The sequence below is a fragment of the Neolamprologus multifasciatus genome, chromosome 14, assembly GCF_963576455.1.
Source record: "Neolamprologus multifasciatus chromosome 14, fNeoMul1.2, whole genome shotgun sequence".
Classification (NCBI taxonomy): Eukaryota; Metazoa; Chordata; class Actinopteri; order Cichliformes; family Cichlidae; genus Neolamprologus; species Neolamprologus multifasciatus.
In genome coordinates, this window is record NC_140452.1 from 5,760,087 (window position 1) to 5,778,124 (window position 18,038).

An 18,038-nucleotide genomic window follows, 5' to 3' on the forward strand; every position below is an offset into this window, starting at 1 on the left:
TTTGACACGTTTAGGAGCTTTTTAATCATTTCCATCTTTTTTTAAAAGGATGGAAATGATTAAATTAACTGTAAGGGGATTATAATAAAGAAACAATTGGCTCCGTATGTCCTAACGTCAAGTAATTTGAGTCACTTTGGCGCCATCTAGTGGAACATGTCTACATTTTGAGAAAAGTGTTTGTCTTTCATTCAAATTGTTTCTGTAGAGGCTTCAGATAAAATACAAAACACTTTCAGTGAATGAAATACAGTCATTTTAAAAAGAAACGTCTCCACGCAGAGCACAGCTGATATTTGCACTTGTTTTACAGCCACATGGCCTGGACACCTTCTAGTCACTAGACTGATGCAAACTGCTGTACATACCAAAGTATTATAGCGTCCAATGTGAGACCACCTGTCTGACATCTAAATCCTGGCTGAAATTGGGTCAGAAAACACGACAAGCCCAGCAAATCTACAGCAGTAAAAGAAGAGAAACACGGTGCTTTGTGGTCCCAGAGTTCAGATCTCTGCCTGATTTAAATTCTGTGTTTCTTTACAGATATTTACAAATTCTTTACAAATATCTTTGGTCTTAAGGCCTGAAGTCTTAAGGCATTTATTTCCTATTAAGTTTCATGGGAAACTGATTCTTATCAACTGTGACTATAAGGATTATATATTATATGTCATCCCTTAAGAAGATTATTTTACACTGTAAGAAATAACAAACAGCACTCAACATTCAGAGGGCGATTGATCACCAGTGATTGTGTCATTTTAGATGAACAGCTTGTGCCGTTCACAGGGAGGTGCAAGTTTCTACAATGCATGCCAAACAAGTATGGCCTAAAGATCTTCTGAGTTCTGAGTTCTGAGCACCCCCTATGGAATATAATTATATGGGGAGACAGCAAGGGGAAGAAGTTCAGAAGAATCTGGGGGAAAATCTTGTTCTGCAGTTGTCCAGTAGATTCAGAAACACAAATCACAACATCGCCACAGACAATTTTTTCTCTTTGCGAGAATAGAAATGAGGTGAAAGCCCTTTTTCATGCTTGCTGGAGGCTGTTAACCATTTTATTCACTCAGTGATTTTTCTTTTTCTGAAATGACTCGATACCAATGAAGCCACTCTGAAGCTGAAGTAGGGAGTATTGCTTTGCTGACTCATTCTTAAACAGACCAACACATTATACAGCTTTCAAACAACAAGGCAAGCTACTTGAAGGCACTCTAAATAAGGAAAGGCAATTGACATGCACAAACCAAAGGAGCTGTTACTGACCTGTTGTACTCAAAATTTAGAAAGCTAGCATCCTTTATTTTAAACCCATTGTGGTAGTTCACAGAATTATAAAAACAGCCTCAACTGATAAATATTTCTGAAAAGACTAGCACTCAGAGAGAACCCTCAAAGTCACCGGAAGAACATGCAAATTGGATTTGAACCCAGGACCTTCTTACTCTGAAGTATTAGTACTAATCACTGCAGAGTCATAAAGGACTAAACCTATTCGCATGACTGTCTGCTCTCCCTCTGGCATGAAGATTAAGAAATTATGAATCAATATTGTTTTCACAGTCAAGAATATTGAATAAATAACACACAACAGACATATACTAATGCAAATACCTTTGTGTGCTTTTTATGTAGGCCTATGGTATTGCTGCTGTTATTTTAAATTATTTCAAATGCTTTACTATTTTCTTTTCTTTTCTTTTCTTTTCTTTTCTTTTCTTTTCTTTTCTTTTCTTTTCTTTTCTTTTCTTTTCTTTTCTTTTCTTTTCTTTCATTTCATTTCATACGGAGGTAAACTTCTTGAATGTTTACTCTAGGTGGCGCTAAGCTGTTTAAAGTTATTTGTATACTATGTTTTTTAAAAAGCGGAGAAGAAGAAATAACAGCTAGAAAATGGGTTTGGGGCGAAGCTAGCTGTTAGGCTAATGTAAAAGAGGAGAGCAACTGAAGATAGCGTTACAAGAAAGCTTTGCGTACGTTGACACGAAATGTACGTAGTAACGTAACGTTGACCTGGCTTGCAGTCTTAGCGAGCTACGATAGCTCAGTAATTAGCTTGTGTTAGCACTGGTTACATTGGCTGGCTATAGATTAGCTTATTAAATTGTCATTCTGGACCGTAACAAAGGCTAAAAGGGTCTGTTAGAAACTCCAGGATACATTTGTCGCTAAGAGACAGCGGTGTTTGGAAAGGGTAAGCTTCAGAGTCCTACACCGACTATTAGCGTGCTAATCACAGCTTAGCTCATAGCTGGGGGCATTCCTTTAGTACAACCCAGCAGTCGGCAAACTTTAATGTCAGAAGAAGTATTTTTTAAAAGTTTCTGACCAAAATAAAAGTCTGTTTGAATCCTCAGTACACATTTAAGGCGTATAATGAAGCTGTCGCGACTTGTTAAGTAGAAATTCGCCTCTCAGCATTACTAGGAGTAATGCATTATCAACAAAACACAACGATTGTGAAATGAAGGGAATAACATTAGCATATACAGAGCTGCTTTGAAATAGAGTAACCTTAAAGCTTTGCAGGCCTCTTTGAGTGTTATGTGATTGTGCAGTTGACTCAAATTAAAGCTCGTCTTCACTAATAATTATAAGTAAAACGTATACTACAGTAAGTTTCACAGTAGTAAAAATAAATATAAAGGAGTTTAAGTCCAGCTGCAACGACAGAATGACGTTCTCAGGCTTTGTGCATTATAGAATGTATTTGTAGTATATTTAGATATAGCAAATCTAAATATTTGAACTTGCTGTTCAAATATTGAACTTGCTGTTCAAGTTTTTAAAGTTTTATCACTTCTGTCTCCACTCAGTAGTCCTTCCTTTTAAAGAATGATGAGCCAGCGGCGTGGGATCCATCTGGACCAATCAGAGCTGCTATGCAAAAAAGGATGTGGTTTTTATGGCAACACTGCTTGGCAAGGCCTGTGCTCAAAGTGCTGGCGAGAAGAAAATCAGCGAGAAAAGCAAAAACAGATTCAGGAGGACTGGGCACTCGCTGAAAGGTTTGTTTGCCTTCTTGTCTCCTATGTGAGACTACTCAGAAAAACAATGTTGTTAGAAGCTGTTCTGTTCTCTTACCGCTAGATTTACTCAGCTTCCTCTTACAGTAGGCTGTCCAGCTGCGCAGTATTACAGTTCTACTATTCTTTTTAATTTTCTTCCTCACAGGTTGCAGAGAGAGGAAGAAGAAGCATATGCAAGTCGACAACAGAAGACCCAATCACAGCCTTCCATTACACCTTTTAGCAAGTTTGAGGAGAGAAAGACTAAAGAAAAGTCCAGCAAAGTCAACACGGTCACAAAGTTTTTTATTCCGTCCACAAAAACACCACCAAAAAAAGGTATGTACTGTAGCAAACAGGCAGCTGCTAGAAACTCTGGTAGGGCTTTATGTTGCAGCTCAGTAATAACATCCCGATAAAATAAAATAAATCCAAAAAAGGATAAATATTCTACATTTAATATCTGCTACAAAAATAAAATATTTAGCACAGAGAATAAGAATCAATCGTTAACAGGACTCCTTTGATTTTATGTAATCCATGTTTTTGTTGTCACTGTATTCTTAAACATCTGGTTGGTTAGCATTAATTAGCTGCCCCACTCACAGAGAGCAGCATGATCAGAAATTAAGTAAAAGGAGTCATTTTTAAAGCTGAGGAATTAAAAAAGAAAAGAAAAAAAAACAGGAGAAAAAGAAGAAATTTCCAAACAGCAGACAAAGCTCCTCCATCGGTCACAAGTTATTTTGCTGCGACTCTGGTCTCATTTCTTCATTCCACATTTGTCTTTACTGTTCTTTCACGTAGTAATGCTGCTCCTCCCAGCTGTTGTGCTACGTGGCATGCTAGCATTACCCAGCATGTGGTTTGGCAGTGTAATTTTGTAAATGTGTCATTATTTGTCACAGCGGTTTGTGCGTTATGATGTCTGCCCTGTTGAAGAGAGTTAATGTTAAAGTATTAATGGTTTTCTTTATGTTAAATTTAGTGGAAAATGATTAGAAACCTCAGTGAGAAGAATATTCCCCCAGCAAGTATAAAGCTATTCAGTTAATAGAGTTTCCCTCTCAATACGCGCCTCAGCACTCTTTAACAGTCAATAATATGTTATATATGCATGAAAATATACCGCCAAGCATTATATTGAGGCAAAATCATAAAGTAAAACTTTGGTTATAAATACAATAACAACTATTTCAGCTTCTCCTCTTTCAAGAGTTGCCACGAAATCTGATTAAGATATCTGAAAAACACGTGCAGTATTTGGATTAAAATGTTAATATAGGGACTTTAATTATTGAAGTAGGCTGATAATAATTATGTAAATTTGGCAGATGTTTTCATATTATGCTGTTATAAGCCACCTTCAAGATTACTTTAAAGTTCTTGTATGTGTGAAGGTAATAATGTAAAAATTATGTTTAATCCTTTAATTAGTGGATGGACATTTTCTCTAATAACGAAAGTAGAAACTTTATCTGGAAGCACTTTCTAGTTTCTGTAATAAATTGACACCACATTATTACCATGTTGTTACTGTGCTGCATTATGAAGTGCTATTATAGTTTTAATCTATATTTTGTGTCTTTATAGTGTTAAAAGTTTACAATGCTGTTGAGAAAATGAGGATATAATGAAAATGAGTTTGTGTCAGTAAAAGTATTTCTTTGCCTTAATGCTTTACAATTTACCCGTTTAGCTGGAAAATCACTACACGCACAGATTTGTGTGTGTAGTGATCTTTGCCCTGTTGAAGAGGCCTGTTTAGTTTAACCTAAATACAATCTGGTTGGATAAATGTGTTCTTTTTCTGGTACAGCACTAGCTGCTGTATGTGGTTTTGAGCGATTAAGAATACATACTTGAAGTATCTGTACCTGATTAAAGCGACATTAAATTATCATTCTGCAGATGCTGCTCCTTTTGACCCGCAGTCCAGCCCAAGCCCCAGCTCATCCACAAGCCGAAAGTCATCTGTGGACAGTGACATCGCGACACGAGAGTTTATTGATTTTCTTAAGCCTCTGAAGTCTGGCAGGGAGATCTTCAAACAGTGTCGGGCCTTCACTGAGACCATGGTCTACAAGAGGGTGGGTTTTGATTAGCTATACAAGACTCAAATAACTCAAAACTGTGAAAATTCAGTTTTCATTTCATGTTCATACTCAAATTCACACAACACTGGTGTAGCAGTTATAGTTAACCACTTCAAATTGGCTTCAAATCAAATGGTAAAGGCATTATTTTTGTGTTGTAAGGAAAGATTTACTTTTTTTTAAACCCAAAAGTTGGGAAATCCCTGCGTTACAGCAGGTAAAACATGAAAAACAAATACAATGTCCTAAATCAAAGAAGCTCAGATTGGTATGAAGAATGAGCTCGATTAAATAGAAAATACAAAAAAGTGAATCTAAATAAAATATAGTTTGAAAAAAAAATTGAAGGTCTTTTGTGAGAATCTTGAGAGTTGATTCAAACTGAAGTGAAATGGCAGCAGCGATGATGGGAGCAGCAGATAACACAGTCACGCTCCCGTGGCAAGTAGTTTGAAGTTCAAGCAGAACTGCTAGTAAATGTTGTTGATCAGATGTATTATGAATGTATCCATTTAATATGCCCTTGTGTTTTCTGCAGGTAATATCTTCAAGACTATCAAAGTTTTACACTCCAGTTATATCAAGGCTGAATTTATATTATTTCTTATTCTTAATTCAGGACATTGGAGCTGATGAGCTGTCAGAGTGCGTGCAGGACTTCTACCAGAACCTTTCAGAGCGCCTCCAGACCCAGTTCAAAGGTGCTGCGTCACTCTTACACCCAACAAGAATCTGCTTTAAATAAAAAATATTAACAGTATTACTGGGTATGATTTTGATTTAATATCTCTATTCTCTGGGCTTCTTTTTGTAGGTTCGTCTGATCAAGTAGAGTGTATTATGGATGAAGTCGAAAAGTACATAATGACTCGTCTCTACAAGGAAGCCTTCTGTCCAGAAACAACTGATGATGAGAAGAAAGACCTGGCAATTCAGAAGAGGATCAGGTTCGCAGACAAAAGTCGTCACAACACTTAAAAGATTTTTTGTTTGTTTTAAATAAATGTATTTTTTGATAATAACAAGGAAGTACTGCTGCAGGTAAAAACACATCATATTGCATACTACTCTGGGACTGAAGTACTGAATGATTTATTACAGAGCCCTGCACTGGGTCACCATTGAGATGCTGTGTGTTCCTGTAGATGAGGAGATCCCTGAGGTTTCTGACAGCGTCGTCAAAGCCATCACAGGTTTGTCTCATACTCGTTTTGTTTAAGAACAAAACAGGACATCTCGCGCTCTCACAGAGGGTTTCCACCAGGAACATTCTGACACCTGGCTGATTATGCAGTCAGGGGGATAGAGGGTTAGGAGCTGTGCACACATTAGAAGAAAGACAGTACTTTTATTTTCCACTTACAGCGGGAAGAGAGAGGAACTTGTGTGTTAACCCTCTGAACTCGTCTGACACACCGTTGCGTCCAGATCACACGACTGATTTAGATGATGTAGAAGCAAGACAAAGCTTTGCTGAGTCCCAGTTTCAGCTTGTTTCTTAAGTGTGGACTTTAAACTATATATCAATTTTATCAATTGTGTTGATTGGCCAAGTAAAGCCAGAGATAAATAATTTACACCATGCTTTTTATCCCTTAGCTATAAAGGGCTGATGGGGTATTGTCGTCACCCTGCTGGGCGGGTGGGCGATGTGGGCACCCAAGTTTGTAACTATCGTAACTATTTATGTATGTAACTATTTCCTACTTTTTAAAAATGTATTTTATTTTTATTTATTGATTGATTTGTTTTTTGTGATTTTTAGTTCAGTTGTGTTGACACAGTAAATCAAAAAGAGAAAATAACTGTGAAGTTGTGCTGAAAAGAATGATACCAAACAAGGAAAGATAAATAGATTATACATTTGAAATATAAAGGTGAAATCAAAAGTAGTCTGAAATGGTCAGTTATACACTAGACTCCAGAGTGTTAAACTACGTTGAGTGGTGGACATAAGTCAGAAAATAATATTTATTCCTCTTTTAATTTTTACTTCTGTGTAATTTTTTTCAGACTACTTTTGCATGTGTTAAAAATAAACTTGAACAGAGGGCTGATATGATACATCATCTAACCCAGCGGTCCCCAACCCCCGGGCCTCGGACCGGTACTGGTCCGTGAGTCGTTTGGTACCGGGCCGCGAGAGTTGAGGCTCAGGTGTGAAATGTATGGTTTTCAGGGTTTTTATCGGTTTTCAACGTTATTTTGTTATCGTTTGTATCGTTAACTTGGTTTTCCTTGGTCTTTTCACGTGTGTTATGAATAAATCTTCTTTTTTTCGGTACCGGTACTAGTTTTATTTTGTTGTATTTATCCGCGACACCTTAAAGGCCGGTCCGTGAAAATATTGTCGAGCACAAACCGGTCCGTGGTGCAAAAAAGGTTGGAGACCGCTGATCTAACATACTGCTTGTAGCTTTTATCCAAAGATGCTACTGATGCTTAGGACCTGCAGGATGCTGAGCTTGTAGTACGCTGGTGAAAACCTTCCTTATAGTGCTGATAAGACAAAACTTCCAGATTAATGTTCTGTTTGTCTTCTCTTTTGTTTCAGACGTGATCGAAATGGATTCGAAGCGCGTTCCCAAGAACAAGCTGGCATGCATTACTCGTTGCAGCAAGCACATCTTCAACGCCATCAAAGTCAGCAAGAAAGAGGCTGCATCTGCAGACGACTTCCTCCCCACACTGATCTACATCGTGCTGAAAGCAAACCCACCGCGACTGCACTCCAACATCCAATACATCACCCGTTTCTGCAACCCCAGCAGACTCATGACTGGAGAGGACGGCTACTATTTCACCAATCTGGTGAGGAAATTAGTACAAGTGCATTTATGTGGCTTATCAGTGTTTGTCTGTAGTTTTTCAGTTATGGGTTAGTGCTTTGAGGTTGTTTTGTGTTATTCTGACCTGTTTTCTATTATTTTTTTTTTTTGCTATAAGAGATGGCTGAGTCAGAGACGTTCTGTAAAATTCAGTATCCTTCAGCAGCAATACAAAACTACACCTTTTAAAGTTCAGTCATCACTTTTTAAAAACATTTTCTGACAAAAATTGCCAAAATCCTTGTAGTTTAGTCCGTTTAGTTAATGACATTTTTCTATTAATCAGTTTTTTTTCCTTTGTAGCAACTTTTAATTTGGAAAAAAAAATCCCATTTGCATAGATTAAAAACAAAAAGCTCCAAAATAATTGAAACACCACAGTGTAGAGATCACATGGATGTGTTCAACAGAGTTGTAAAAGAAGATGTCGAAGTGCCTATAAGCTGTTCCTCCTGATGCAATAATACTGATAGTATTAATTAGGGAAAATTCCTGGCAACCAATTTCTTACTCAACTAAATGAGGGGAAAAAATCAGGCTAACCAACTAGTAAAACTAAGAATCCCTCAGTAAGTTAAATTTGAGAACAGCTTAATGGAAAAATTAATATACCGCTTGTGCGTCTGTGCTTCACCTCGCTTCATGCATTATCAGGATTGTGTCGTGCAACAGCCACTTGAATAAAAGCTAAAATTTAACAAAAAACAAGCTCAAAGTTCCCTCTCGTCACCTCCTCCAGCTTATCTGGGAAACATCGAGCCTTTCCCAGGCGAGCCAATAGATGTAATCTCTCCAGCGTGTTTTGCGTCGCTGGGACCTTCTCTGATAGGACATGTCAGAACACCTTGTCCAGGAGACGACAGCCTTAGCCATCTCCTTATGATGTGGAGGAGCAGCGGTATACTCTGAACTCCTCGTGATTGATTGATCTCCACACCCCATCACTAAGGCAGAGCACATCCACCTTTCGAAAAAGGCTAATTTCCACCGCTTGTATCCGAAATGTCATTCTAATACTGCATTGTAAGGCCTGCATTAATAGATTTATGACTTAGAACACAATCATTTAACACCATTGGGCATCAATTTAAAATTTTAACAATCAGATTAAAGGACTAGTAAGTCTGTTACCGACTAGTGACATTTAAACCACGGATGACATCCATGGTTGAGATTTCTTTTTTTTTTTTTAAAAATCACTCTTACTTCCTGTCTTCCCAGTGCTGCGCAGTGGCCTTCATTGAGAAGTTGGATGGCCAGTCTCTGAACCTGAGCTCTGAGGAGTTTGAGCTTTACATGTCGGGCCAGGCGTCCCCAAACTGGCCACCCACCTCCGGAGCCACCTCTTCCTCCAGCAACAGCGCTCTCAGTCAGGTCCACAAAAGGCTGGATCTGCTGACGGGGCTCGGGGAAAGGCAGGAGCGCGTCATCGAGAAGGCTCGCCAGCTGGAGAGTGACCTCATTGACTGGACCGATGAAGTGGAGCAGAAAGTGCAGAGCGTTCTGGAGAGTTTTCCACCCGACACGCAAAACCCTGCTGCACCCACAGCAAGTGGGACTGCAGCAGCTTCATCAGCAATCGACTCTGATAATGTTGAGAATGAGCTCCTGCCACCACCACTGCAGCCACAAGTGTTTGCTGGTTGATATAAAGCTTTACTCCACCCTGACCCTTTTCCCTCCAGCTGTCTGATACAGATCCCAGTCAACACTCCCAGAATCTTTTCTCCATCCACCCTTTTCTTGTAGAAGCCATGAAGCTAGACCTTATAGCAATGTCACTTTCAAATGGAAAAAAAAAAGTTTGTTATTTTTGGGTTGTGCGTTTATTTGCTTTCTTGGAGAGAGTAAGATGAGAAGCTTGATGCCACTCTCGTGTTTGAACACTGCTAAATGTTTTGTTGTAATTTAGTTTGTAGAAAAACCAAAGCGTAGAAGCTTTCGTACAGATCAGCAGTTCATTGGTGGTGGATTTCTGTCACCTGTGGACACGGCTAGGCTGGCTGCAGCTGCTAGAGTGGTATGAATGCTCCTGACTCTCCACCAGAAAGCAAATAAGAGCATTTACTAAAGTTTGAGATTATTTTGAACACCAGGCACCACTAGGTGGAGTCCTGGAGTCCAGCAACACTCAGTCAGGGGCCTGTCACTGTTACAGTCTGCTCCTGTTAAAGTTTTAGACTTGCTGATATCCTCAATCCAGCTGAGCAGTGGAAAGAGAGTGACTCCATTCCAAGTTCTTCCGAAACACATCTGCTTGTCACCCACTGTGGCATCTTCAGTACCTCAGCTATTCTTCGCCCTTTTATGTACAGAGAGGATAAAATGGACGATATTTAAACATGTATAATAACTCTCAAACTATCAGATGAGGATTTATTTTAAGCGTATGTCTCCGGGCTACGTTGGCCCTTAATTCCCAAGTTGTATCTAACAAACAATAATTTTCATTACACTTTAGATAACACTTTAGATGGGCGGGGTGGGGGTAAATGAGGTGGTAGGGAACTCCCAATGATGCAATAACCAACTTGCCGCTCTCTAAAACTCTGAAACTCCAGCTCATGTTTGTAATGTGTGCTGTGTTTAGTGTGCGTTTCACAACCCTTCACAGAAATAGCCAGAAAAAAGAAGTGTGTGCGTGAGTTGAGAAACTGTGTGTGTGTGTTGCATGTTCTAGTAATGTTGACAAATCCTCCAGTTACACCTGTAGAAATACTTTTTTTTTTTTTTTTTCCATGGCTGACCTCATTCTAGTCATAAGCTGGATGTACAGAAGTGATTTTATTTTTCTATACGGTGTTGGTTAATCCTCCCTCTGGATGCAGTAGGAGATGATAATCCTGTAATATTTACAGTAGATTTAAAAAAAATCTTTGCTTGAAGATGTATAAATTTTAATGATCGAGTCGTCGACGTCTTTAGAGAGCATTATGAGCAGGTCTGCTGAAAGAAGGTGAATGAATTGGGCACAAAAACCAGCACGATGCTGTTTCCCTGTAAGAATGAGGCAGAATCACTCCAGAGGCTCATGGAGAATTTGGAAAACCAGTTTAATTTATTTTATGGCACTTTTGTTTGCTTTTAAAGCACTTCATTCAATAATGAAGGTCATTGCGCAGATTGGTTGATAGTATAGTAGTTAAAAGCGTCTTTGTTGCACAGATTTAGTTCGACTGTCTTTTTTAAATTTCTCAGTGTTAAAGCGGAGGAAGCTTTTTAGGAAAGTTTGTTTGAATTATGTGAGGCACATTTTTCCTTTTCTCGCGAGCTAAAGTTTCCCTTTCCAACCAGGTTTAATTTTTGTTGTTGTTGAGAATTGGCTGCCGTCAAAATTCGCTTTGAGAAAAAGCTCTTAATGCAGACATAAACTAACCGCTTGAATAAATTCTTATTGCACTGTATGCAGAAGCCATTTATCAGGTATTTCAAAACATTTTAAACCGCGTCTTTGTTACCTTATAGGTTTGTTATTGTGTGACATGGGAGAAATGAACAGAATACTGTCTTTTATTTAAATGTAACTTATTGGGGCAGTATTGGTATATTTGCATCTATGGGTGTGTGATTAATAAAAATAGAAAAGTCAGATGGACTGTTGTGGTTCCTTTTAATTTTTTTCACATGACTGTGATGGTCAAGATTTTGCATGTCAGGAATGAAGTTCCTGACATGCAAAATCAGGAAAAATTAACCCAGAATTTTAGCTGTGTCTACTGTTCTGTATGATATCTGGGAAAGGGGGTGATACTTTAAGGGTGGCTTCTTGGCAGCATATCTTAAGGATGTGGCTGGTAATCTGCTGTTGATAGCGTTTTAGGCCTCTTCTTCTTTCACCGTGCACTTGTCCAATTTCCTTAAATGTGTAAAAAAACACTCCATGCCCTACTGAGGTTTAATAACAAAATGCCTAAAGATACAATTTAAAAATGGTCCTTAGTTATCTTGTCTGTAACAAAAAAAGAGAAAAAAGAAAAAACCACATTCCCGTGAACATGGTCAGGTATAAGGAGTGGACTAGAAACCAAAAGCGAAACCTAGAAAGCTTCGAGAACTGTTGCTTAAGACCTCTTGGCTCAAAGAAAAAAACAAAGAAAAGAAAAGGAGAACAAGAAAACACACCCTTCCAGTGAAAAGCTCTGTGGTTCATTTTCACTGGAAGGGTTCAAATGAGCTAGAAAGAATAATGCAACAAATAATATTTTACAGTTCGGGAGTTCAGCTCAACAGTGCAGCGAATCAGTGGATTGTATAAAAACCTGATGGAGTTTCATTCTGTTAATTATACACTTATCAATAATGTAGGTGTGGTCTTCTGCTGCCATAGACCATCTGCTTCGAGGTTTGTGGTCACAGATGCTCTTCTGCATGACTTGGTTGTAAAGAGTGGTCATTTGAGTTACTTGTTGCCTTTCTATCAGTTCAAAGCATTCCTCTGACCTCTGAAATCAGCAAAGCATTTTTACTTGGAGAACTGCCCAGATATGAACTCTTCTTTTTTAAACTAACCTCAGTAAACTCTACAGATGGTTGTGCTGTAGAGTTTACTGAGCAGATTAGTAACTTGAAAAATGCAATGGTAAATGTTTTTTTTTTTTTCATTCTTCACTGCACTATCTAGTAATGCCAGAAAAAGCCCCCAAAAATATATTTGTAGGCGGATACAACAGTGAGTGGCTACATCCATCTAAAGATAAGATAAGATAACTCTTTATTGTCATTGTCACAGTCATACATAATACAGTAGTACAATGCAATTGGAAAACTGTCCTACGTCGGCACTACATATAACACAACACGACACAATATGACACATCACAACGCAACACAAACAACACAACACAGTATAATAACTTAGTAATAAAAAAAGAAGTGTATTTGTATTGCACACTGTTATTATTGCACATTAATTATTATTGCACCTTGTTATAAATATAAATATTATTATTGTTATTGTTGTTTTAAACATTGTTACCTCCCCCCTAAAAAAAGTCCAGGGAGGTAGCCAATCAGGTCAGCTATTTAAAAAAAACCATGTTCCACTATCTGGAAAATAACTGATTGGCAGCAGCTTAATATTGTCACGCTGCCAATTCAGTAAGACCATACCTGGATTTAAAAAAAAAAAAAAAAAAAAAAAATTCAATAAATTGTTGGATCTATTTGCTATTTTCCTGGCAAAATATAAAGGCACGACTCATGGCTTTTACACAGTGCTGTAAGAAAAGAAAGCTCATAGCAGACTACCGCATCAGTACTACAATAATAAAGTGTAAAATTTGCATTATTTCAATTGGCTTGATACAACAAATAAACAGAACAACTGTGTTTGCTTAATCTGGAAAATATCAAGTTTCCACGTTAATCAGAAGAAGGAAAAAAGTGTCGTTGGGGAGAACTGTGCAACATATCAGAGCTATTTAACAGGGGTCAGATACGGGAGGGAAGTTCTTTAATTTGCCACATGATGTGGTTTACCATGAAACTAATTTTAGCCGACGGTAGAGAATTGTTTGGGAAAGATGATGTCCTCATGTGTTACACCCTGAGGGGGGGGGGGGGGGGGGAACATTGTCACTTCTCTTTTTAGTGGAAATGAATAAATACTCGATCGGCTTCTGTTTCTTGAAGAGTCTCCAAAATGGACAAGCTCATCTCTCTCTTTGGTGAGTTTTCTTCAGCTCATTTAATAAAAATGTACTTTTACATACTGACCTGATGTAACTGTCATTTAAACTTGATTATTTTCTCTTTCAGTTTTTTCAGCACTCTCACAGATTGTAGTGTCTCACGGTATGAACCAAATATTCTTTACAAATATACTTTAAATTTGCACAGATATTATTTTAGAAGTGATCTCAGGATTTACACTCATTACCAAAATAGACGCTTCAACTGTATTCTTCTATTTTTTCTGCAGTTCCCACTGAGGTATCTATCAGAGCCAACATTGAGTTGGTGTCAGGACATTCGAGGATCTTCTCGGGGGAGAGAGCACACTTGAGATGCAGTATTCCTGATGTGCACAGGTCTAACTGGACCTACCTGTGGTTCAGGGGGTCTGAGGAGCTCTCACAGGCTGGGGAGGAATTCAATCCGTGGAATACCAAAGTTCAAGAGAGCGGGAAATACTACTGCCAAGGAACAAGAAATACAAAAGTGGGAAAGATTCGCACCCAGCAAAGTGTCCCTGTGGAGCTCAAGGTGGACGGTAAGATCTGTTTGTCTGTATGAAAGAAATATAATTGCTTTGCATGTTAGGCTTCCCTCTTCCTGTGTAATCCTAACACTGGAGCATTGAACATCTATAAGCTTCTTTTCAACTTTAGGTTTTCTGTGCAGCTCATCTAAGACATGCTGTGAGTGATGGTAGCACTTCCTAATACAGCCTGCAACTTATACTGTGACTTTCTAGGGTTTAACATATAAATCTACTTCTATAATTCTACTTAAAATGTCAATTTGGTACAACAAGGACTTGTTTTGTTTTGGGGGGTTTTCTACTTATGTGGTATCTTTGGGATATAAACTTTGTTTCCCCACCTTATAACTAGACAGTATATCAGGGGTGCAGGCTGTCTTATAGAGTACCTTAACCTCCCCAGGGCTCGCAAAATCGCTAGCCCGACGTCCCGGGGCTAGCGATTTCTCCAGTCGGGCTACCAAAATCTATCTCTGCCCTGCCCGTCGGGCTGTCATAGGAAGGAAAAATATATGTCAATGCTTTTGCATTCTTTCGGAAATGTATCTGGGTAATTATGTCATTGGCATCGGTGAGCCAGAATTTGCGCTCGTTTTTTGCTTTCACTTTGCAATGCGCGTATATATATAGAGAGAGTGACAGTACTGATTGGTGAGTGATGATAATTTGCGCACCAATTCCTCTGACATCGTCTTATCAATCGTTAGCTTACTATGCAAACATGACAAGTGAAATCTCCCGCAGCAAGCTTAAACATGTGAGAAGTTGATCGCACAGAGAATCGCTGAGCGTTATGTGAGTGTCTGTGTAAAAGCAGCAGGATATATATTTTAGTTCTGCTGAGCCAAATAAGACAGGTCAGGGTGAAGAAGTGACAGCCAAAGAAAAGCTTACCACAAAACGGAAAAGTTATGACAAATCAGACTATAAGGCAAAAAGAAAGTGCAGCTTTATGGTTTTATGGACAAAAGAATTTCTGTGGCTGCAATATGACGAGCTAAATAACCAGGGCTGCACATAAGTGGTCCGCAGGTGCGCATTCGCTGTCAAAATAAAAAGAGCGCACAAGATAAGAAGTTGCAACGCGTGTTTGCGTACATACGATTTTCTGGAGGTGGACGGACATTTGTTTAGAACTCTTAAAGATGTTGAAGAAGCTCCTTTAAGCAATTACTGTGATGTTCCTCCACCTCCAAAGAAATGTCAGAAGGAGTCCGAACCACAAAAGAAGCGCGTATTCTCGGAAAAGTGGTTGCAGGAGGTGAGCTGGCTTCAAACAAATGATGAACGCACAGAGATTTGGTGCAGAATGTGCCGTGAAAATCCCACTCGAGGACAAAAACAGCCTTTTATATGGACGCAAACGCGCGTTGCAACTTCTTATCTGGTGCGCGTCTTTTATTTTGACAGCGAATGCGCACATGCGGACCACTTATGTGCACCCGTGTAAATAACATAATGTTCTGCCGGGTGTGTTGTTGGTTTTTCCCTCGATTTCTGAGTCGACAAGCGCCTTTGTTACTGGGACCAGTCATTTTAAGAAAGGCCCCCATTAGAACCCATGAGAAATGCAAGAAATGCATTATTGCTCAGTCTGCAATATCTTTCCCAGAACAAACACCGATTGCAAATAACATACTAAAAATAAACCTGAAAATCAGTTTAAAACAGCGTACTGTGTCGCAAAGACTGAACTACCACTGGCACAATTTATCAGTCTTTGCAAACTTCAAAAAGCAAACGGCCTCGATCTTGGTTCCACTTGCCTCTTACCCGTGACTTCAGTGGAAATTTCAGATTGAGGATCTGACACAGACTGATTCATGTTCTACACAGTTCTTACAAGTTCATAGAAATTTCTGTTCAATTAGAACCAAGTATTTGAGTTGATGATTGTAATTTTTATACAATGTTGTAATTTGTGTTTCAACAATTTTTTTGATTAATGTTTTGTTTCCGTTACAATATTATACTTTAATGTATAATATTGTAAAGGAAACAAAACAGGAAACAAAACATCAATCAAAAAATTGCTCTCTTTTTTATTCGGGCTACTTCAATTTATTTTGGGCTACCAAAAACTGAAGAGTCCCTGCCCGAAGGGCTACCAGGGATTTTGAAATTTTGCAAGCCCTGCTCCCCTTCTTGCATTGTAGCATTACGCATTATTGTTAGATGTTGTTACATTAAATGTTAGGAAATTAGTGAATTTCTCCCATTGCTTTACTGATGTAAGATTGGAAGTTATTCAGAGGTAACTCTGTGGTGTTTCCGTAGGTGGCTGGGCGATTCTGCAAGTCCCACAACATCCTCAACTTGTCGGGAGCACATTGGAGGTGACATGTCGTGTCAGAGGGAACCCCCGACTTGAAGAGATTATTTTGTACAAAGATGGCGTTGAAGTAACGAGACAAAATGGTCACAAGCCAGATTTCTATCTGACCAACTTGAGCCTTGAGGACCTAGGAGTATATTCTTGCAGGGCTTCCTGGGATGTGAGGGGACGAACACTCTCTGTCATTTCTGCTGGCGCTCATGTACAGATCTTAGGTGAGATTACACCGAAATGTGTGTTCTTATCTTAGGTGTGGTGTAGTTAAAGGAATGACAGCATGCGAATCAAGATAATATGCTTAGAAGTGCTTCCATCTTTACACCTAGTGCTAAACTTGGTGTCTATCGACCTTCTCCTTTAATGCTGAGCAAGAAAGTCCATATTTCCCACAATGTTAAGTTATTCCTGTTAGTACAATTGAACATAAATATTCTTAGCCTCATGACCTACCACTTGTTTTTTTTCTTAAATTAAACCAATGTCTTCTGTCACAGAGGTTCTGTCACAGCCAATTTTGGAGATCATCCCCAACTATGATACTCAGCTAAAGAGGATGAAGCTCATTTGCCATGTGCAGTACAACGCCCCTGCTCCTGCCCCTCCGATAGACTTCTATTTCTACAAAAATAACAGGCGACTGGGACCTGCGACCTCTGACAACTATAATGTAGTGAGACAGACTCCAGGGCTGTACAGCTGCAAGGCCAGGGTGCCTCAGTTGGGCCTCTCAAAGTCCAGTGAACCCAAAAACTTTGGACAAATAAGAGGTATTTATTTATTTAAAAAATTTATCCCAGCATTTGTTCTACACCGATAAGCCCCAAAGTTCCTAATGGACTGTTAAAAATGTGATACTTTGTGTGTAACAGTTGCACAGCCTCAGAGGCCATCTCATCTCTGACCCAACGGAACCTGAGAAGATGCCACCTCTTCATCCTGGACTCCAAAGGCCAGTATTTCGCCTTGCTTCAGCCACAGATGACTTCCTACCTGCTGCTGCTTCATTACCAACCTCCCCTAAACTCTCCTCTCACCAGCCCATCCAGTTCACTCCAGAAAAGAGCACACCATCACAAGAGCCTCCACTGAAGACTTCACAAGCAGTCCCAACCAGTTAACCAGGTTTTTAACTCAGCTACAACTCAAGATCAGGCAAATTGATTCGAGGAACCTGGTAACATGTCTGGGGACACAGAAGATCTTACACACTGAAGAAAAACAATGGTTCACAGCGAACCATCAGTTCTGTGTTACTGACAGCTTCCATTACAATAACTGGCCTGGGTTGCTTTTGGTAAGGGATTATGTGTAATAGCCGTAGTAATCAGCCCTTAGTAAACATAGTAACTGATAGACAATAAACCAGTAAACATTCACAACATAAGATGTACTGGCTGGTTTACCAAAACATTTCTTATAACTTTCACTGAAACCAGCTATTTGTTTTCTATCATATTTCTGATGAAACAACACAATTACAGGCTAATGCAGGAGAGAAACATCATTTAGCTAGCGCACCCACGTTACTAGCGTTACCCAAGGATAACCTGAATTAACTCCATT

The 18,038-nt window shown here is 39.0% G+C and overlaps 2 protein-coding genes across 3 annotated transcripts; both read left to right on the forward strand.

Annotated features, from left to right (window-relative positions):
• The first annotated feature begins 1,861 nt into the window (after positions 1-1,861).
• rabgef1l (RAB guanine nucleotide exchange factor (GEF) 1, like) lies at positions 1,862-11,527 on the forward strand. The gene is made up of 9 exons (XM_085130227.1): positions 1,862-2,008; positions 2,841-3,014; positions 3,181-3,353; positions 4,926-5,104; positions 5,730-5,811; positions 5,925-6,057; positions 6,212-6,303; positions 7,665-7,921; positions 9,160-11,527. Exons 1-9 carry the CDS (start codon positions 1,995-1,997, stop codon positions 9,583-9,585), a joined length of 1,530 nt encoding a protein of 509 aa, XP_084986353.1. The 5' UTR covers positions 1,862-1,994; the 3' UTR covers positions 9,586-11,527.
• A 118-nt stretch (positions 11,528-11,645) lies between these two features.
• Positions 11,646-18,021, forward strand: LOC146503330 (low affinity immunoglobulin gamma Fc region receptor III-B-like). Of its 2 annotated transcripts, none has more exons than XM_085130236.1 (6): positions 11,646-13,604; positions 13,696-13,731; positions 13,859-14,149; positions 16,418-16,690; positions 16,970-17,242; positions 17,448-18,021. In XM_085130236.1, the coding sequence occupies exons 1-6, from the start codon at positions 13,580-13,582 to the stop codon at positions 17,591-17,593; spliced, it is 1,044 nt and encodes a 347-aa protein (XP_084986362.1). In that variant the 5' UTR covers positions 11,646-13,579; the 3' UTR covers positions 17,594-18,021. The 2 variants fall into 2 exon arrangements, with proteins under 2 accessions (XP_084986362.1, XP_084986363.1); XM_085130237.1 differs by having other exon boundaries at positions 17,345-17,560.
• The last annotated feature ends 17 nt before the right edge of the window (positions 18,022-18,038 follow it).

What these genes read in the sequence shown, in the direction of transcription:
- rabgef1l (XM_085130227.1), top strand. An exon ending in CCTCCAGACCCAGTTCAAAG is followed by an intron (nt 5,812 to 5,924) that starts GTGCTGCGTCAC and finishes TTCTTTTTGTAG; the next exon opens with GTTCGTCTGATCAAGTAGAG. An exon ending in GCTACTATTTCACCAATCTG is followed by an intron (nt 7,922 to 9,159) that starts GTGAGGAAATTA and finishes CTGTCTTCCCAG; the next exon opens with TGCTGCGCAGTGGCCTTCAT.
- LOC146503330 (XM_085130236.1), top strand. Translation starts at nt 13,580, where the DNA reads ATGGACAAGCTCATCTCTCTCTTTG. An exon ending in ACAGATTGTAGTGTCTCACG is followed by an intron (nt 13,732 to 13,858) that starts GTATGAACCAAA and finishes TTTTTTCTGCAG; the next exon opens with TTCCCACTGAGGTATCTATC. An exon ending in AAACTTTGGACAAATAAGAG is followed by an intron (nt 17,243 to 17,447) that starts GTATTTATTTAT and finishes GCCTTGCTTCAG; the next exon opens with CCACAGATGACTTCCTACCT.